This window comes from Heliconius melpomene, chromosome 12 (genome assembly GCF_056956725.1).
Source record: "Heliconius melpomene rosina isolate 202511_hmr_F chromosome 12, ASM5695672v1, whole genome shotgun sequence".
Taxonomy (NCBI): domain Eukaryota; kingdom Metazoa; phylum Arthropoda; class Insecta; order Lepidoptera; family Nymphalidae; genus Heliconius; species Heliconius melpomene.
Window position 1 is genome coordinate 5,487,575 of NC_140400.1, and position 21,761 is coordinate 5,509,335.

The 21,761-nt window shown below is 33.2% G+C and overlaps 3 protein-coding genes across 3 annotated transcripts; 1 reads left to right on the top strand and 2 right to left on the bottom strand.

Annotated features, from left to right (window-relative positions):
- Window positions 1–5,776: 5,776 nt before the first annotated feature.
- Window positions 5,777–8,976, bottom strand: LOC146533583 (myrosinase 1-like). The gene is made up of 11 exons (XM_085194691.1): window positions 8,852–8,976; window positions 8,622–8,728; window positions 8,350–8,497; window positions 8,072–8,238; window positions 7,698–7,958; window positions 7,407–7,495; window positions 7,151–7,298; window positions 6,742–6,902; window positions 6,421–6,573; window positions 6,189–6,280; window positions 5,777–5,983 (listed from the first exon to the last, which is right to left on the bottom strand). Exons 1-11 carry the CDS (start codon window positions 8,875–8,877, stop codon window positions 5,821–5,823), a joined length of 1,515 nt encoding a protein of 504 aa, XP_085050817.1. The 5' UTR covers window positions 8,878–8,976; the 3' UTR covers window positions 5,777–5,820.
- A 3,888-nt stretch (window positions 8,977–12,864) lies between these two features.
- LOC146533584 (myrosinase 1-like) lies at window positions 12,865–15,828 on the top strand. The gene is made up of 11 exons (XM_085194693.1): window positions 12,865–13,096; window positions 13,197–13,303; window positions 13,406–13,553; window positions 13,665–13,831; window positions 13,950–14,210; window positions 14,378–14,466; window positions 14,580–14,727; window positions 14,824–14,984; window positions 15,153–15,305; window positions 15,429–15,520; window positions 15,644–15,828. The coding sequence occupies exons 1-11, from the start codon at window positions 13,071–13,073 to the stop codon at window positions 15,798–15,800; spliced, it is 1,509 nt and encodes a 502-aa protein (XP_085050819.1). The 5' UTR covers window positions 12,865–13,070; the 3' UTR covers window positions 15,801–15,828.
- A 1,920-nt stretch (window positions 15,829–17,748) lies between these two features.
- LOC146533585 (myrosinase 1-like) lies at window positions 17,749–21,208 on the bottom strand. Its single transcript, XM_085194210.1, has 11 exons — window positions 21,126–21,208; window positions 20,905–21,011; window positions 20,630–20,777; window positions 20,365–20,531; window positions 19,845–20,105; window positions 19,597–19,685; window positions 19,368–19,515; window positions 18,978–19,138; window positions 18,556–18,708; window positions 18,279–18,370; window positions 17,749–18,007 (listed from the first exon to the last, which is right to left on the bottom strand). The coding sequence occupies exons 1-11, from the start codon at window positions 21,206–21,208 to the stop codon at window positions 17,845–17,847; spliced, it is 1,572 nt and encodes a 523-aa protein (XP_085050336.1). The 3' UTR covers window positions 17,749–17,844.
- Window positions 21,209–21,761: the final 553 nt, after the last annotated feature.

Here is a 21,761-nt window from a genome sequence, read left to right on the forward strand (position 1 = left end):
AAGTAGTACAGACAGTTCTCTCAGTATTCCCACATTAGGCGAAATCATTGACGTCAACTTCTCAGACACTCTGAAAAATTTCAATGTTATTCATATCAACGCGCAAAGTGTTCCTGCACATTATTCAGATCTTCTTGCTTCCTTCGATAGTAAAAATATTCATGCAATATTGGTGTCAGAAACTTGGCTAAAGCCATGTCTGCCATCGACTTCTTACTCGCTTCCAGGGTTTCATCTGATTCGTAATGATCGTATTGGCCGCTCTGGGGGTGGTGTTGCTATATATCTACGTTCGCATATTGCTTTTAGTATAGTGGACCAATCGCAGTACCAAACAGATGGTGGCCCCGAACACCTGTTTATTGAAGTAGTTCTTTCACATACAAGGGTCTTACTGGGAGTTTATTACAGTCCGAACCTTACGATCGACTACTTTTCATCTTTTGAAACCCTGTTGGAGCGACTGAAGCCCTTATACCCTCATACAATTTTAATGGGTGATTTTAACACATGTCTGTTAAAAGATGACCATCGTGCCTCTCGCCTGAGGTCCTTGGTTACTGGTGCTAATTTGCATGTTCTTCCTCTCACTGCAACGCATAACTTTCCAAATTGTTTACCCTCACTTCTGGACTTAGCTCTTGTCTCTTCTGTTGATCACGTTGAAAAACACGGTCAATACCCTGCTCTGGCCTTTTCTTATCATGACCTTATTTATTTATCATATAAAATTAAACCCCCAAAAGCTAAATCAAGAATTCTTCTGCGACGCAATTTTGGTGGAATAGACTGGAATCAACTGCGGGAAGACGCAGCTGCAACAAACTGGCACGAAATTTCAAATTATGCAACAATTAACGAGCAAGTTGCTGCCTTCAACTCCTTAATATTGCAACTTTATGATCGTCACGCTCCATTGCGTCCTATTCGGGTGAGACATCTTCCTGCTCCCTGGCTAACTGAGGATATAAAAATGCTGCAAAGAAAGAAAAATATGGCAAAAGTACGTTATATTTTAAAGCCTAGTGACAAAAATAAACTTAAATACAACAAAGCTCGGAATCATTGCAATAGAGTGTGTAGAGACCATCAACGACGCCATATCCATAAATCTATACTTGAAGAAGATGATTCTTCTAGAGTATGGAAATTTCTTGAATCCATAGGAGTAGGTAAAGCACGTCAAAACCTTAATCCTCAGAATATAAATCTAAACAAGCTAAATAAGCATTTCTCTTCTTCGAGTAACATTAATGATACTACCAAACAGAATACACTTAATCAAATCGCCGCTTTCGCCTCTCCTAATATTCCAAATTTTTTCTTTAGTCGATTTACGGAAAGTGATGTTAAGAAAAATATTATGGCTATTAGCTCCGATGCTGTTGGTGCTGACTGCGTCAGCCGTAAAATGATCATCCCCATACTTGATATCATCTGTCCCATCCTAACTTCCATGCTTAATTTTTCCATTGATTCCTGTGATTTTCCTTCAGCATGGAAGGAAGCACAAATCATTCCCTTACCTAAAAAGAACAATCCCACTTGTGATAACGATTACCGTCCAATTTCCATACTTCCTTTCTTATCCAAAGTCCTAGAACGCATGGTGCAAAGCCAACTCACATATTTCCTTTCTAAAAATAACCTTCTAAATCCTTTGCAATCCGGTTTCCGTCCTGGTCATAGCACGATAACAGCACTTGTCAAAATAACCGATGATATCCGAATGGGTATGGACAGTCAAGAGGTCACGGTATTAGTGTTGCTGGATTTTAGTAATGCTTTTGGCACCGTAGATTTTGACATAATGCTTGCCACTTTAGGTTCTCTTAACATATCTCCTAATGTAATCGACTGGTTTCATAATTACCTGCATGGACGCCGTCAACGTATACGAATTTGTGATTCTTATTCGGACTGGTCCTCAGTCAATGCTGGCGTCCCGCAGGGTGGCGTGTTGTCTCCTCTGCTGTTTTCACTTTTTATTAATAATATTTCCCAACATATCACTTCTCTCTACCACCTATACGCAGATGATCTCCAAATTTATTGTAAGTCTAAAACTTCTGAGCTACCAGCGGCTATCAATACGATAAACAATAATTTAACGAAAATATCCGCATGGAGTAGGTGCTTTGGAGTGCAATTGAATCCTAGCAAGTCTCAAGCCATTGTTGTTGGTAGTCCAAAGCTCATATCTAAAATTAGCATACCCGCCTTACCTGATATAATTTTAAATGGCCAAATTATACCGTATAGTAAATCAGTTAAAAATCTTGGCATCATCATCGATCACAATATGTCCTGGAATCCGCAGGTGAGTGAGGTGAGCAGAAAGATGTTTGCATCAGTAGGATATCTTTTCAGGCTACGTAATTTCCTTCCTATTCCGACAAAAATTGTGTTAGCACAGTCTCTACTTTTACCAATTCTTGATTATGCTGACTCTTGTTATCTTGATTTGAAAGAGGAGCAGTTAAACAAACTTGAGCGATTACAAAATCTTGCTATTCGGTTTATTTTTGGATTAAAAAAGTACGACCATGTCTCTGACTTCCGCAAAAAGCTCAAGTGGCTCCCAATCCGTCTTCGCAGGAATACTCATATTCTCCGTCTTCTTTACTGTGTACTATTTGATCCACTAACACCACCATATCTTAAAGAGCGTTTCGAGTTTTTGGGGCACTCTCATTCCCGACATCTTCGCTCTGAACAAAATTTAATTCTAAGAATTCCTTCACACTCCTCTTCCTTCCTCAGCAATTCGTTTACTGTCACATCCTCCCGACTTTGGAATGCCTTACCTCTGAATATCAGACGGGCAAAATCTTTAAAAACATTTAAGCGACTCCTAAAACTACACTACCATGACCTCTAAACTGCCTTTTTGTATTGCCACCTATACTTATAAAATATGAAAATGTATGTAGGTATGTATGTATGTATGTTTATTTGTATTTGTTTGTATGTATGTATGTATGTATGTATGTATGTATATTTGTATGTATGTAAGTGTATATGTGTAATGTGTACGTTTAATTAGGTATTTATATTTGTATATATTTAATATATGTATGCTGTTTGCTTTATAAATTTATTATAATTATTGTTTACACCTCAACCCTTTTCCTCCCTTTTTTTTTTTATCCTATGCCTTAAGGTTGCCTGGAAGAGATCGCTGTTTAGCGATAAGGTCGCCTCTTGTACATTTCCGTTTTTTTTTTTTGTTGTTGTTGTCTATTTTTATTGTTATTTTCCTTATGGGTGTACAATAAAGAGTATTATTATTATTATTATTAAGTATTCTTTCGCGAAAGTTAGTCTTTTTGCTATATTGGCATCACTTATGAAAGAATTTTTCCTCGATGCTCTGCTACGAAGACCACCATTATCCAGTACGTTTCTTACAGTTTGGCCACAGACAACCTTACCTGAACTTGACGCGATATCATTTGCTAAGCTTTGAGCGCTTGTAAATGGGTTATTTTGTACCGATTTTAAAATTTGTCGCTTTTCTCTCGTACTGAGCCTCTTCGGAAGAACGGACCTTTCCTTATTTTCAACACTACCCATTTCTTCTCGGTTTTTTATAATTTACTACACAGTCGAGTAATTTAACTTTAAATTTGACCCGATTTGGCGATAACTTCAACCTTCATTACGGAGTAAAATAATTTCTTCACGCGTCGATAACGACAGTTCAAATTCTTTCGGCATATTGGCTTCAAGATTTTTCTGAACACTAAACAAATGTCTCGTTATTAGAATACGTTTCCCAATGTTCACATGTATACATACAATGTTCACATTTTACCTAAAGTGACAAAATGTCGCGGGAATAACATTGTATCTAGGGAATGGTTGGTGTGCAAATACTTATTTGACTTTAAAAAAGGTGTTTTTACCATTTAATTTTTTTATTTCTGTTTTCTCAGAATTTTTAATAATCAATTCTAAATATATATAGAATAAGCTATTAATTACAATAATTAACTGAAATCATTCTGTGTTTTTCTAGGTGTAACTTCAAAAAAATTAGGTGTGCAAATACTTTTTTTACCCACTGTACATAGGTGATAGATTTTTATGGAAACTTTTCCAATTTTTAAATTTTTTATATGATTCCTAAATAAGTATTATTGCATTCAGTTTTCGGAACGGAACAAAAGTGTTTGTGTTTATAAATGTTTTTCTTGATATTTTAATTGTTTTACGATTCAGAAAATTTTGTTTATTATGGAACTTTTTTAACATGTATAAGAAAAGTGGTTGGCTATAAAATTGATTTACGGATGTGATAACGTGATAAGAAAACATTGATGAAAAATTGCACGCTTTGATAAATTGAATTATTATCTCAAGTTTCAATATTTAAAATTAAATTATTATATTAAAAAAATATAATATCTTCACGCTGTATTCCGCATATAGCAAAGTGTGCAAAGGAAACCTAGTGTTAACATACTTCGTTCCCTATTTAAAATACTATAATCTTATATTATATTTCTATTTCAGATGAAAATTTGGACTCTACGAAGTGGATTTCAATTCGCCAGAACGCACAAGAACGCCGCGCGACTCTGCTCGTTATTATACTAACGTGATACGTACCAAAAGTACAGAATTATCTAATAATGATTATATAAATAATGAACTATAACTAGTGTTTGATTTATTAATGAACAGTCGCCCACTACTTATTTTACATACTATGAAACTTTTAACAACAAAATTCCTTGTTGCTTAGCAACGGTTGTTATTAACATGGCAGAATAAATTGCATGTCAAATTGAAAGGTTTTTTAATATACTAGTACATATGTATCGAGAATATTACAAATAATAAAAAGTAATCTATGTTCACCCTACCCTACCGACCCTCAAGTATCTCTATATAAAATTTTATAATGAAATATTTCAAGTCAACTTGTGCTTGTGCATTGTAACTTGAAGTGACACAATAAAACGGAACTTTCCAGTAGCCTCATTAAATTTTCGTTACCGTACTTGATATCTTTAGAAACATATTGAAAATTATATACTGTATATATATTATTTTATTTATTTTATTTTTTAGATATAAAGAAAACAACCATGCCCCTACTTTTTATGTTAAAGCAATATGACAATGAGATGTTTAGGCTATCTTTGTTATCAGCATTGGAAAATAATATAAATTCCCCACGACGAGTACCTAATCAGTGATAAGTATAAGGAAAAATATTGCGAAAAAATAGTAATATTTTTTTCATTAATTTCTGTAATTACATTTTGAGAACTTTTGAGCATTGTTTAATTGGGAAGAAAATTCTATTGAATAATAACAATAATTTCATAAATGTATTAAACAAATATTTCTATAGTTCAAGCAGGCGAAGCCGCACACGTAAGCTGATCCCATCTTCAGATCCTAACTTGGTGGTAATCGGTAAGGACGCTCTTAGTAAATAGGGAAAATAGCTGAGTATATTTTACTACTTTACGACTGATTACGCATAAATAATTTCTCAATGAATGGCTACATCATAATGTTTCATAATGTAGTTTCCGCATATATTAATCAATTACTTTTGTTTTCCTATTACGTATAACATTTAATTAATTAAAATGTAAAAGTAATTCGATGGCGTTCATGGCCTTCAAATAACAAAAAAGACAAGTATTTTTTTCGTTATTTAAGGCTAACTAAGACAAAAGCTTCCACACAAAAAAGATAGATAAACGATGAAAATAATAACATAATTTAATAAAAATAAATATTTATTATACACAGTATAAAAGCACAAATACAAATATTAATTAAAACTTTTTAAAGCTGTTATACGCGATTAGATCTAGAGAGATGACTGTGTCGGTGTCGATATCTGTGGTTAGACCTGGAATGTTGCTTGATAACTCGCTTGTAGAACTCAGCGGAAGCGCGAGGACGGCGGGTGCGTTTCGGGTCTTCGAAATCCACATGGTAAAGACCGAACTTAAGCCTGGAAAAACAACGAAAATATTTAGAGATATAATTATAGAATACTTTAAGCTTGTTCCGTTTGAAAATGACCTAAATGAACAAATGAAAAAAGTTTATAGTCAGTTTTTTTTAAGACTTTTTAAGAACATATTTTTTTTTATTTAGCTATTACTACTTAGTACAGAGACTGGTGGCTTTGAAATAGAAAATTAACTCAATATTACTTGTATCCGAAGGCCCATTCAAAATTATCCATCAGCGTCCAAGCGGTGTAACTCATCACGTTTACATCGTCTTCATTGATCGATAGAAGAACCTGTAATTCATACAAAAAACTAAAAGTTAGTCCAAATTCCAAGAAGTTAAAGTTGTAGAATACATATAAAAAATTCCTCACAAGAAACATGAAATATATTAAATCAAACAATAAATTAATATCAATCGATATTCCCGTACCTGTTCTAGATGGTCCTTGTAATACAAAACGCGATTTATATCTCGCATGGCTGGGTTAGTGTCTGCGTAACCGTTTTCTGTTATGAAAAATTCGAGATCTCCAAACTTATTTTTCAACCAGCGCAGCATATATCGTAGGCCTTCTGGATATATCTGTAATATATATAATATTTTAAAATACTGAAACTGCGTATGTTTTAGTAATTTCAATACATACTTTAAAAGACTTCCTTAATTTAATTATAGTTCTTAGTTTTAATTGTACCAATAACATACTACATTATATTATTTAATGAGCAAAAAAGGAAACAATTAACTTACATAAAACCAGGTGGCACCTATTTTCCATTCTGGTCTGACAGAAAATATAATATCGAAATCGTAATTCCCCTCCATAGGCCATATACCAACTGCTTCACCAGGCTTTGCTTTACGTACAGTGCGACTTGTGTAATAGTTGAAGCCGAAGTAGTCATATGTTCCTAAACACATTGACATAAATGTTATTATATTTAGAAACAAAAAATAGTTTTAGACACAGAATTGAACAATCTATTAACTACAGTGTTTTTTACTTTGCCAAAAAAATATGATTCAGTTCCAAAATATATCTATAAAAATTGATCACAAAGAATATTCAAATAAGTTTCCCGTATAAAATCGCGTGGGTACTCCGAAAATTTTAAGAAAAACTATTGAATTCAAAATTCATTTTATATACTTTACACACCTCTAACAAAATCTTTTTCTTCCTGAGTGAATTCGGGCAATCTGGATTTTGGCCAACCCTCGACCTTACTTTTCTCCCTTATGTGCTTCTCTACCAGTGGGGGCCAACCGCCTTCCTTAGAGAATATGGGATATGTGTACATTCCCAGCTGCAATAGAGTATTTGATTTTATGAACTGTTGCATAGGGTATTTAATTTTAAACCTTATCAAATATTAGTCCAGTATTATAAAATGAAGATTTGAAAAAATAACTACCACAAGTTCTCTTGCAAACTCAGCAGTCTCTTCTTCCTCTCCGTTCTCAGCTTCCATCCAGGTAAGGAAATTTGCAATGGACACTTTTCCTGTAAAATATTTTTTCAAATTATCGTAAAAATCAAACCTCTTAATATATTCAAAGCTCTTAATAATCTTGTAACTACGATGTATTTAGATCTGACGTAGGAGAATTCTTTATAGTGTTTATTAAGTAGTATTTCCTATCATCTTCTGTTTTGAAAGTGCTGAAACAGCCTATTATGTATAATTTTGGAAATAGAAAATTACCGTGATATTTTGGTCTAAACTCCTTATCATATATCCTCCAGGCTTTGGCATGAGCCATCAAGATATTCTTATTGCAGATGTAGCTGCCAATTCCTGGGATGACTACTCCTGGCGCGTGGATGCCACTGTTAAAGGAGAAATCACAAAAGGCAACTGGTTCGTTGAATGTAATCCAGGTGTTGACGCGGTCAGCGAACAAAGAGAAAACTGCTTGGGCGTAGTCACTAAACCATTCTATTGATTGTGGATTGGCCCATCCTCCTGCAAGCAAAAATACATAAAGTTACTTAGAAGTATTTACTTATTCTATCAAAATATGTATGACAAAATGTTTATATCTTTCACAATAACAGTAATTAGTTTACATTACTTACCTAAGTCCTGCAGTGACTGTGGCAGGTCCCAATGGTACATAGTTACCACGGGCTGGATGTTCTTAGCAAGCAATGCATTTATTAAATTATTATAATAATCTTTCCCATCTTTGCTAATTTTGTGTGGATAACCTAAGGGCATTAACCTGGTCCATGATATGGAGAACCTAAAAAAAGTACTCAATTATTATTTGTGTAATTGACATTGTGAGTGACTTGACACATGCCAAGATTGTTTCAATATTTAATTAAATTCATCACTCTAATATTTTCTTTACCTATAGAAATGAAGGCCTAACTCTTCGGCCATTTCCACATCCCTCTGCCAGTTATTGTAACTATCACACGCGATGTCTGCAGATGACAAGTCTTGGATTCTCTCCGGCTTCGAGTGGATGAAGTGATCCCAAACACTTGGGGATTTATCTGTTGACATTGCAAGAGTTTATAAATACAATAAATACTAAAATATTTTATTGTGTAAGCACAATTTTTTCAAAGTTAAGAACTTTGAATTAATTAGCCATGATAAGTTTTAGGTCTTACTCACCGCTAGCGTTCCAGCTCCCTTCTATTTGGTAAGCCGACGTTGCGGCACCAAACTTAAAGCCGGGAGGAAACTTGTAGCTCTGAGCAGCGACGACGCTGATTAAAAAGCTGTAATATCAAGGAGTTTTATTATTTTCATCCTGTTAGGAATTCTATTATATGTAAATATGATTTAAAGTTAATAACAAATATGAGTTAATATAACTACCACTTAAACAATTATATACTAACCATACTACTAGCGTCTTCGTCCACATTTTAAAGCCTTTTTTAGTTAGTGCTGGTAAAGTACACAGACACCTCGTGGACACTACTGATTTATAACTCAAATGTTCCTTATTTATATGTCTTTTCGAATTTATCCTCATGAGGTAAATACGTATACGCTACGTAAGATCTAAAATTCCCATGATTTTCCTGTCAAATTTAGAACAGCCGTTGAAATCTATATTATTTGGAATGAAAAATATAAGTGTCGTCTTAATTTAAATAATAATAAAAATACCTGAAACTTATGGCGTAGGCACCGTCTGACTGTAAACATGATGATAGTGTGTACGATGTCCACTTAGGAAAATTAATTATTTTCACTTCTACGTTCTGGTAGACAGAGCGCAGGCGCTCGGAAATTGGGTAGAAAGTAGAGAATGTAGTCCTCTACCATTAGGTTCCCTTTCTTGTCGTAGTATGCGTTATTAAAACTATTCAATTGATTGACAAACTTATCCATTCAACGTGACACTGGCGAAGAGATTTTGTGATCAACTGGCACGCTCGGAACGCCATAATAAAAAGAACAGAACAGAACAGACAAATTTAAGCAAATAATGTATGTATCCGTCAAAAGTATCGTTTGTTTATCTGATTAACCAATCACAACCAAGGGCAGAGGCACTTACCCAATATTCTTTTTTTTTCCTTTTTTTAGCTTTACGCTTTCGCAGAGAGAACGTCATGCCAATTGTACCGATGTGCGCTACTTAATTCTGCATACTTCTTTCTCTTCGTCCATTGTCATCAACCTCTTCATACATATCATCGGGGGGCTACTTAATCAAAAATTGATATACTCGTTCTGCGCAACGACGACCACAATACAATGTCAAATATCCCTTCGAGCTTCCAAATCAACGCAATTAAAAGATACGAGCAATCATAATACGCATAGTTTTTATTGCTTTTTTTACGTACGTATATGAAATTTGCCATTTGCGTAATGAAAAAATATAGGAAAAGTTCCTAGACGTAGGAACTAGAACTAGAACGTGTAATGAAATTTGAAAAGAAGTGAGAACTTACAATACAAATAAAGAAATATGTCTGAAATATGGAAATTTGCATTTAACTTACAGATAAAAACCATTATAAACTTATATTTTTAGTTCATTTCATAACCAATTATTAGTGCGTACAGGCAAACTTAAGTTTGTCAACTTATATACATAACTTATGTAGGTTACGTTCACCTACAATCCTGAAATTCATAAAGAACTCTCGGTGGGCGAGAACGACTCGTGCTTGATGTGTGTTATATGATAAGATATTGCTTTTCCAAACGTTTTTGAGATTTTAGTGAAGAAAAAAAAAATTTTTTTAACGTATTAAAAATTTTGCATTTGGCGGCTCGCGTCGCGCCGTTTTGGGTTCGTGTGTTTGTCTCTTGGACGATTTCCATCAATATGTTGATTTGAGGAAATGAATTTATATACATATTAAAAAAAAATCGAAAAATATTATAAATAATCATTTTCACGTAATATACGTAATAAATATAAATTAATCATAAAACTATTTTTAACAATGACAAAAATTACATAAAGTAAACAAAAGGAAAATAATAATATTATATAAAGCTGATGATTCCATTATTGGAATAACCAAAATTTATATTTAATTGCCTGTAGTGTAAGAGTGTTATAATAAGCATTTATGACGTAAACTTCCGTTGCTTATTGCGTATTTTGTTGGAGCACGAGTAAAACGACAACGATTAAACTTTATTTAACACCAATTTCCAATTACAGTTTATTAAATACGAGTTACCTTAACATAGGCTAGCTATATGCACTGTTGCCTTACTAGGAGACCTGTATTACAGCATAAAGTACCAACTCGTTCAATGATTAAAGATAATGATTAATTAGGCGCAGGAATCGAACCCACGAGCACACCGTTTGTGGTTAGCGTCCTCCCACTGCACTACGATAGCGTCATTGTGTATTGATTGCATATACCATATTATTATATGCAATCAATATTAACAAGTTTTGTTAATAATAAACAATATTTTTTTATTATAAACGGGAATAACCTATGTTTTCGTCATGTAATATTTTATGACGTATACTTCCGTAGTTTATGACATAACTGCTACGAGGTAAATTCTATTTTCCTATTATGGGAGTATACGTGATATTTATACCATAGAATATTTCATTGAATAACTGAGACTTTTAGCACAACATAGGAAAGCACACGGCAAGGGGGCGCGTGGGGGTCGACGAAATATGTTATTTTAATTTTAATTTCACACATATCAGGTTAGGCAGAACGAAGCTAGTGTTAAGAGACTATTCTCCGTCCAAATTAGACAGCATGTTGAATGACGCTACCTCCTTGCACAATGGCCTTCAATTATAAATAGACTTAAACACATAACAGGAAAACTTGATCCATTCTGGTATGCAAACGGGAAACTACAATTGGGAGTTCAAATTGATTTACGTGCTATATAACTATTACGACGTAATCATTCATTGAGAAAATATTTGTATGCGTAATCAATCCTAAATATGGAGTAAAATACGTTAGAGGATTTTTTCCCATTGGATAAAACTATGAGGCCGTCGTAACACATGGGCACAAGCGTGCGACGGTTGCCGGTTTAATTCCCATTCAGGGGTTAAACTATTTTATATTTTTATTTCCTCTCTCTGCATGTTGAGAGCCGGAATTAAACGCCGCGCTTTGCCTGGACACCAGAGCGAAGAAATGGAAATATAAATTTAAATAAATATTTAATATTCTGTAGTGGGGATAGAACCCACAACCAGTCTTGTTTACAGTTACACTTTGTGCCCCAGCGCCAAGACTGGTCTTATAAAAATCATAATATCAAATCTATTCTCAGTTCTCCAGGCCTCGTATAGGAATTACCTTTCGTAGAAAAGGGTAGGCAGTTTTGTCACGTAACCTATTTTGAAGATGAAGAAGAAGATGTCCGTTCTCAAATAAAATTAAAACAACAGTACTAGAAAACAAGAGCTGTAAATTCGATTTCCATCCGGGGGAATTAATTTTTTTCATTTCCTCACAAACAAAACAAACCGCAGGGTGTTGAGGTCAATAATACAATTATAACCTCAATATGGAAAAGAGAAACTATTCGAGTTACTTGTCGGCTCTTCTCAGCAGAACTACCTTCCAAGCCGGTGATAGCTTTATATTCAACGATTCAAAAGTAGTTGTTATAATTTATTTGAATAAACAATATTTAGAATCTTAATTTTGAGCTGAATTTTAAACTTAACTTAACATTAGGTTCTCTCTGCCCAGACTGCTTCAGTCGCGTGAACTTAAAAACGATTGCAAATCGTTTGTCTTTTCTTATTCCTTCATATATTATGATATAAATTGTTTATTCCTTTAACGAAAGGAAACAACAATGACGTATTCGTCACAAAATAGTAATATTAAAGAAATTTTACCTCAATTCCAATTTTAGGTTATTCCAATTACGTACTCATAACTCTTGTATTCGATAATAATTATTCTCGTTTAAGAAATAATTTTATTTGACTTATGTCATAAATTTCATTTAAGGTTCATTGGCACAACCCTATGACTGTAAGCGCGACGGTTGTGGGTTCAATAGCCTCTCGGGGTAATATAATATTTAAAATTTTCGTTTTCTCGCTCTGGCAACAAGGTAAAGCGAAGCGAAGCGAACACTAGGTTCCCTCTGCCTACCCTTGCTATATGCGAGATAACCTAAAAATTAAAATAATGAATAATTTTGTGACTAAGCACTATTTTGCGTAAGATCGTCTATGTCTGATTCCTGTAAAGAATATGTAAGTGTAAATAAAACTTAGTTGATCTTAGAACTTAGTTGATAGTAACATAGGCGGGTATAGTGAGATATCTTAATTTTTTTAAGGAACAGGCGAACGAAAATATGAAAGGTAAAATTTATTTTTGTTAGGTGTTAATCATTAAAAATTGATAAGGACTTCAAATAGATGTATAGCATACCGTACATGCAATCATCACCGCCTGTTCTGACCTGGGAGGAAAATGATGGGAATCCCATATTTTCACATGCAGCCAATTTGCCTCATGAGGATAATTTCAAATATATATATAAATAGGGAAGGCTACATTAGTAAATCAGTTGTATTCGAGAGGTCGGAGTGTACTCTACCATCACTCACCAAAAATTAGCTTCATAATGTGGTCGAAGACGTTAGTAGTATGGTTAGTTTATAATTATTTAGGTGGTTGTTAAATTAATTCCAATTTATTTTTAATAAAAATAATAAAACAGCAAAAATAATAAAACTCCTTGATATTACAGCTTTTTAATCAGCGTCGTCGCTGTTCAGAGCTACAAGTTTCCTCCCGGCTTTAAGTTTGGTGCCGCAACGTCGGCTTACCAAATAGAAGGGAGCTGGAACGCTAGCGGTGAGTAAAACCTAAAACTTATCATGACTGATTAATTCAAAGTTAAGCATGATAAAATATTTTAGTATTTATTGTATCTATAAACTCTTGCAATGTCAACAGATAAATCCCCAAGTGTTTGGGATCACTTCATCCACTCGAAGCCGGAGAGAATCCAAGACTTGTCATCTGCAGACATCGCGTGTGATAGTTACAATAACTGGCAGAGGGATGTGGAAATGGCCGAAGAGTTAGGCCTTCATTTCTATAGGTAAAGAAAATATTTAAGTGATGAATTTAATTAAATATTGAAACAATCTTGGCATGTGTCATGTCACTCACGATGTCAATTACACAAATAATAATTGAGTACTTTTTTTAGGTTCTCCATATCATGGACCAGGTTAATGCCTTTAGGTTATCCACATAAAATTAGCAAAGATGGGAGAGATTATTATAATAATTTAATAAATGCATTGCTTGCTAAGAACATCCAACCCGTGGTAACTATGTACCATTGGGACCTGCCACAGTCACTGCAGGACTTAGGTGAGTAATGTAAACTAATTACTGTTATTATGAAACATATAAACATTTTGTCATACATATGTAATTTGATAGAATATAATAAATACTTCTTAGTAACTTTATGTATTTTTGCTTGCAGGAGGATGGGCCAATCCACAATCAATAGAATGGTTTAATGAGTACGCCCGAGCAGTGTTCTCTCTGTTCGCTGACCGCGTTAAGACCTGGATAACTTTCAACGAACCAGTTGCCTTTTGTGACTTCTCCTTCAATAGCGGCATCCATGCACCAGGAGTTGTCATCCCGGGAATTGGCAGCTACATATGCAATAAGAATATCTTGATGGCTCATGCTAAAGCCTGGAGACTATATGATAAAGAATTTAGACATAAATATCAAGGTGAGTTAAATTAATAAATAGTATAATCTGATCATTTTACTCTATCACAACATAACATTTTGGAGGGAAACACGATTGAGAACGCTCTTTTCTCAGATAGAACAAATAATGTTGTTAGATTTCAGTAAAAATCATTTTTCACCAGCGTTATATAATTTTTTTTACAGGAAAAGTATCTATCGCAAATTTCCTCACATGGATGGAAGCTGAAAACGAACAAGAGGAAGAAACTGCAGAGTTTGCAAGAGAACTTGTGGTACTTATATATTTTTTTCAAATCTTAGTCTAGTAATATATGTTTAATATTACGATTTTAAAAAAGCATTAAAGATAATTCATAGTTAATAAAATACATTTCTTTACTTCCAGCTGGGAATGTACACATATCCTATTTTCTCTAAGGAAGGCGGTTGGCCACCTCTGGTAGAGAAGCATATGAGGGAGAGAAGTAAAATCGAGGGTTGGAAGAGATCCAGATTGCCTGATTTTACCCAAGAAGAAAAAGATTTTGTGAAAGGTATAGCTATGCTCCTGTGTATTGATACGTTTAACTTTAAATAGCTGAATTAGTGATTTAAAATTGAACATTTTCAATAAAGTTTCTGTATTTTAGGAACATATGACTACTTCGGCTTCAACTATTACACAAGTCGCACTGTACGTAAAGCAAAGCCTGGTGAAGCAGTTGGTATATGGCCTATGGAGGGGAACTACGATTTCGATATTATATTTTCTGTCCGACCAGAATGGAAAATAGGTGCCACCTGGTTTTATGTAAGTTAATTGTTTCCTTTCTTGCTCATTAAATAATATAATGTAGTACGTTATTGGTACAATTAAAACTAAGAACTATAACTAAATTAAGGAAGTCTTTTAAAATATGTATTGAAATTACTAAAACATACGCAGTTTCAGTATTTTAAAATATTACATATATTACAGATATATCCGGAAGGTCTACGATATATGCTGCGCTGGTTGAAAAATAAGTTTGGAGATCTCGAATTTTTCATCACAGAAAACGGTTACGCAGACACTAATCCAGCCATGCGAGATATAAATCGCGTTTTGTATTACAAAGACCATCTAGAACAGGTACGAGAATGTCGATTGATATTATTTATTCCATGTAATTTGTAATAAATTTAAAATTCTAATATATATAAATATATAAAAAATGTTGATAATTGTCCTAATACTATTTTCTATGAATTACAGGTTCTACTGTCGATCAATGAAGACGACGTGAATGTCACGAGCTATACCGCTTGGACGCTTATGGATAACTTCGAATGGGCCTTCGGATACAAGTAATATTCAGTTGTTTTTCTTCAATATAAAATAGAAAACCAAATTTCCAGAAATTTTCAACTTGCTTAAAAAGATTCAATAAATATATAAGTTAATAAATTTAACCTTCTTTGTCTTTCCAGACTCAAATTCGGTCTTTACCATGTGGATTTCGAAGATCCGAAGCGCACTCGTCGTCCTCGTGCCTCCGCTGAATTCTACAAGCGAGTTATCAAGCAACACTCCAGGTCTAACTACAGACATCGACACAATCATCTCTCTATATCTAATCTTGTGTAACATGGAGGCAGCTTTAAAATTTCGTTTATTTTTTTGTATAATAATTTTTTTAATATTTTACATAATAAATGTTGATTATTAAAAAAATATACTAGTGCTTATTTACCTTTCCTTATTTAAACTTATTTTTCAATATAAAACCTTTACCTTTTTTTAACAATAGCAGTTAACTTTACTTTTATCGATCGAAATAAAAGAAGCTTTAAATAATACGGAAAGATTTCTAAAATGTAATAGTGAAAAGTGCACTGAAAATGGTTAAACCGTTTCTAAAATTAGCGTGCACAAACGCACAGACAACAAATATTAAAATTTAAAAATATTGTTTTGGGGTCTATTACTTAATATTAAATGCCCTCAAAAACATTTTCCTTATATATATTCCATGTATAGACACCGATCAGACACAGTTATATTAGTCCTTATATGGATATTTATAGATATTTAATTTTCGACTTAGATGGCACTTTATTTTTCGATTTTTTTAACGAAGAAGCGTGAGGCAACAAGTATATTAAATTATAAAAATAGTATTTAAATTAGATTTATATAACTTTTTACTATATTATTCTAATCTTAAGGAAAAAAGTTACAATTAATTAATTTATTGTTAGCGTACTCGTGTAAAAGTGGGTAGATTTAGGTGAAAAAAAGACAATAAAAGCAGTGGAATTGTGTCAAACGGGTACAGTTGCTTGTAGGCAGAAGCCCTGATTGGAAGGTGTCAGTGTGTAGTGTTGTTATTGAGTGATACATGTCACTTATTATAATTACGTGGAACCTCTGTCCGAGTACGTTAAAAACATATAGACGGTATGTAATTTTAACGTGTTTATTTTAAAACCGTTAACCACTTCCGTTTTCTAACATTATTGTTATTTTAAAGAATAAATTAAATTATCATTATTTAAATAAGTTCTTATAAATCATAAAAATTATTAAATTATTTTTAACCACGTACCGTTCTTGTATTTATCTTCCTAGCATATCGTAGATGCTTTTAGCTATTGCGTAGGTATTATCTGGCATTAGGTTTTTTGTTTTTATTTTATATCCATGTAATAAAGTAGTAAGCGCATAAATGAATTGGATAAAATCTAGGCTGTAATAACATGAGAACGTAGTGTTAAGACACTGTTCCTCACTGTGGTTTTCCACTTTCCGCTGAATTCTTGAGGCATTCCGATTTTTGTTTCACATGTACCTATATTAAAACTTACGAGTAAACCTTATTTTTTCATCAAAGCGACATTTAATGAAGATAATATTTGGCTTTTATAGCATATAATTTGGACGTATGCTTTCGAGAAAATGTAAAATTAAAATACATAATTCAATGCACTGTTTACGACTGCAAGGCGCGGCTCTAGGCTCGAATCACACGGGGGGCGCCCTTGTCGCTGATGACGTCCTATCATATAGCCGTGTAAATACCTAAGGATAAAAAAATTAGATATGATCTTCCCCATTACCTGTATTAGTTTGTTCTGTTCTTTCTAATATGGCGTTCCGAGCGTGCCAGTTGAGCACAAAATCACTTCGCCAGTGTCACGTTGAATGGAGAACTCACGAAAGAGGTTGTACGGTAAAAAAAGAGAAATAATTAGTTTGTCTAAAAATCAGTCAGTGACAGACAGACAACGTACAGACGGAACTTAGAGAGGATTTGTCGAAATTCCACACAAGTAATGCTACGGGCGACGGCTAGTTTCAAAGCTTTAACGTAGGTTGGTATCACTTTTAGTGTGTGCCTCTGTTCTGTATACTTTTCATACTTAAAGATTTATAGTACGGGTTTTTTTGCATCACGTGTATTTTAAACATGAGATGTTATATTCACTTTGATAAATTTCTTCAAAAACTCTATTGTTAATGTAAATTTATTACAAAGATCTTTGTTAATTGATAAAGACAATAATAACTATATTTATATTGAATGAGCAAGAAATAAAGACATTAAAATTTTATTGAGTAAATAAATATGTTTACAACATTTAATAATATACTTAACGTTTAAATTAAAAATCAATAGATTATAAAGCTGTTATAAGCGATGAGATCTATGAAGATGACTGTGTCGATGTCGATGTCTGTGGTTAGACCTCGAGTGTTGCCTGATAACTCGCTTATAGAACTCGGCGGAGGCGCGAGGACGGCGGGTGCGTTTCGGGTCTTCGAAATCCACATGGTAAAGTCCAAACTTCAGCCTGGGGAAGCATTCGAATATTTAAAATTTTGTAGAGTTTGTATGTTCAGCCAATATTACCACAGTATTGCTAGCACAGCAATTACCATAGTAATTATAGAAGTTAAAGTTGTTATTCTTAATTACTTATATCTTTTTAGAAATTTAATAACAATATAAAAAACCACATATCTCGTATCTTATAGAAGCTTACATGCTTGTTACTTGCACTGCTATGAGGCCAATATGAAATAGTTTTCTTATAGCAAAGAAAGAATAAAACAAAATATTACTTGTATCCGAAAGCCCATTCAAAGTTATCCATTAGAGTCCATGCGGTATAACTCATCACATTAATATTATCTTCATTGATCGACAACAGAACCTGTAATTCATAAACTATAAAGGTCAATATAACAGCTAGAATAATGTACTTTGAATTTTTAGTAAAAAAAAGAACACGTTACAGCAAAAATTAAAAGAATAGAGTTAAATGTGAATAAAAATAAGTTAAGAAAATATTTGTGACACGGCAAAAGAAAAATCATCTATACAACTATATTATCGTACCTGTTCCAAATGGTCCTTATAATATAAAACGCGATTTATATCTGACAAATCAGGATCAATATCTGCATAACCATTTTCTGTGATGAAAAATTCAAGATTTCCAAATTTTTCCTTCAACCACCTAAGCATGTAACGCAGGCCTTGTGGGTAAATCTGAAAAAAACATTTTTTTTTCATATAAATAATTTAGGTGCTTACATTTTTTTTGCCAGCCAACTATAGACAAATAATGTTTGTAGAGTACGATTATTTTGATATCGTAAAGCTTTTCTAGCACAGACCATGAAATAGGTACCTAATACATATAAAAAATCTCTAATCTCGCTTTCAAATGGGAAAGATAGTTTATTGCAAGACTACTCCGACCGTAGTGTATAACTGAGAAGAAGAAAAAAGATAATTTAAATCGTGTGTTGACTTACATAAAACCAGGTAGCACCTATTTTCCATTCCGGGCGAACAGAAAATACAATATCAAAGTCATAGTTCCCCTCCATAGGCCATATACCAACTGCTTCACCAGGTTTGGATTTGCGAACCGTGCGACTTGTATAATAGTTGAAGCCGAAAAAGTCATATGTTCCTAAAATATTGATAAATATAAGAATTAATTTATATTTAATAAAAAAACGCTTTCTGTTGTACCCTATTTTAGGCTCAACAGTCGAGACATTGAGTGTTGAGTGGCAGATCTCAACTCCCCCTAGAGGGCTTTGTAATTTGATAGGCTTTGTAATAATATAAGATTTTTTAAAGGGTATTTGAAACAAAAAAAAAAGAAAATTACCAGTTCTTATAATAGTGTAACTAACCTTTAACAAACTCTTTTTCTTCTTGAGTGAAATCAGGCAATCTGGATTTTGGCCATCCTTCCATCTTACTTTTTTCCCTCACGTGGTTCTCTACTAGCGGAGGCCAACCGCCTTCTTTAGAGAATATTGGATATGTGTACATTCCTAGCTGCAAAATAAAACAATTTATTTTCAATAAATCGTGAAAATTAATGTTGAATATTGTAACGAAATAAGTTATGATAAGTACCACAAGCTCTCTTGCAAACTCTGCAGTTTCTTCGTCCTGCTCTTTCTCAGCTTCCATCCAGGTTAGAAAGTTCGCAATGGATATTTTTCCTAAAAAAAAAAAATATAGTGTTTATGTTATTGTGCAATCCTATGTATACAACTTATACAACAAACTTTTGACAATTCTATCAAATATTATACATTTTAATATAATGAATAAATAATAAAATATCATAATTTAAAAAATAAAAAAAAACTTTGAGTCACCTTGATATTTAGGTCTGAACTCTTTATCATACATTCTCCATGTTTTAGCATGAGCCATCAAGACATTCTTATTGCATACGTAGCTGCCAATTCCCGGGATGACAACTCCTGGCGCGTGGATGCCGCTATTGAAAGAAAAATCACAAAAGGCAACTGGTTCGTTAAAAGTTATCCAGGTCTTAACGCGGTCAGCGAACAGAGAGAAGACTGCTCGAGCGTAGTCATTAAACCATTCTATTGATTGTGGATTTGCCCATCCTCCTGCAAAATATTTAATTATTGTTTTTTTCTCTGAATAATTATTTACAAGAAATTATGTAAACCACTGTAGCATATTTTATGGCAAAAATGAGTATACTCTGACTAACCAATTGACTAAATTACGTCATCAGAACATCGTGTTAGCTCGTTTAAGAATTTAGTTGCAACTTTCAAATTTTCTTTATTTACTTTATTTTTTTTTCTAATTCTTGCAATTACACTGGTCTACTGACTATTGCGTCATTCACATGTAACTTACCCAAATTCTGTAGGGACTGTGGTAGATCCCAATGGTACATTGTTATCACAGGTTCGATTTTCTTCGCAAGTAATGCATTTATAAGATTATTGTAGTAATCTTTTCCAGCTTTGCTAATTTTGTGAGGATACCCTAACGGCATTAGTCTGGTCCAAGATAAAGAAAATCTAAAAATTATAAAAATGTAATTATATTTCTTACTAATTCTTACCAAGATGTTTTATTAATTAATCAAGATTTGAATTCAAGTGCTCTCCTTTTTTACCTATAGAAATGAAGTCCCAATTCTTCGGCCATTTCCACATCCCTGTGCCAATTATTGTAACTATCACATGCGATATCTGCAGATGAAAAGTCTTGGATTCTCTCCGGCTTCGAGTGGATGAAGTGATCCCAAACACTTGGGGATTTATCTGTTAACATTATAATTAAGTTAACTCAATTTTCTAGGAGTGCTAAGTAGGTATATGATACTAATTAAAATAAAGTATATGAATTATGTTTGATACTTTAAGAGAACGATTACGTCATTGGACTTACCGCTAACATTCCAACTGCCTTCTATTTGGTAAGCCGATGTTGCAGCACCAAATTTAAAGCCTGGAGGAAACTTGTAGCTCTTTACAGCGATGACGCTGATTGAAACACTGTAACGAAAATTTATTACAATAAGCTACTGCAACTATGCATGTACGGTTAAATGAAACATAAATATTATAGATAAATATAATTATAATTTTATTTCAATTTATTTTACTAACTACAATATTAGCGTCTTCGGCCACATTACGAAGCTTTTTCTCATCTGACTCTGGCGAAGCGCACCCAAACGCGTCTTAAACATGACAAGGGTTTTAACTGAATAGTTCCTTATTTATAATGCATTTGACTTTATCCTCATGAGGTAAGTTCACCTCATTTCGAAAAATCTGAATTTCCCACCATTTTCCTGTCAATAAGTGCTGAGAATTTTCGTGATCGTCTTAGATCTACAAAAAGTTATGTCCAATTTATATTTAATAGGTTTTATTTTTTTGTAGATTGATGGCTAGGTGTGACTTATATACAAGGATATTGCAATGGTATTTCAAGATTTTTTTGTAACTAAGAAAAACTCACATTTAGGAATGTAAAGTATGTTTTAAAAATATACTTTATATTCGTACCTTGGACATAAATGTATTATTGTCAATATCGGGAATTAGACATCCATTTTCGAAATAATATGTGAACAATAAAAAAATCTAAATAAACATTATTGCGTTATTAAAGAGACCAGCCATAGCACAGGAAGCTTTACCTTTTTTTAGCAATTCCGATCGTAACATTCAATTGCTTCTATCATAACGGTAACATTTTTGAAGTATTCTTTTTTTATATATTTCAAGTAATATGTA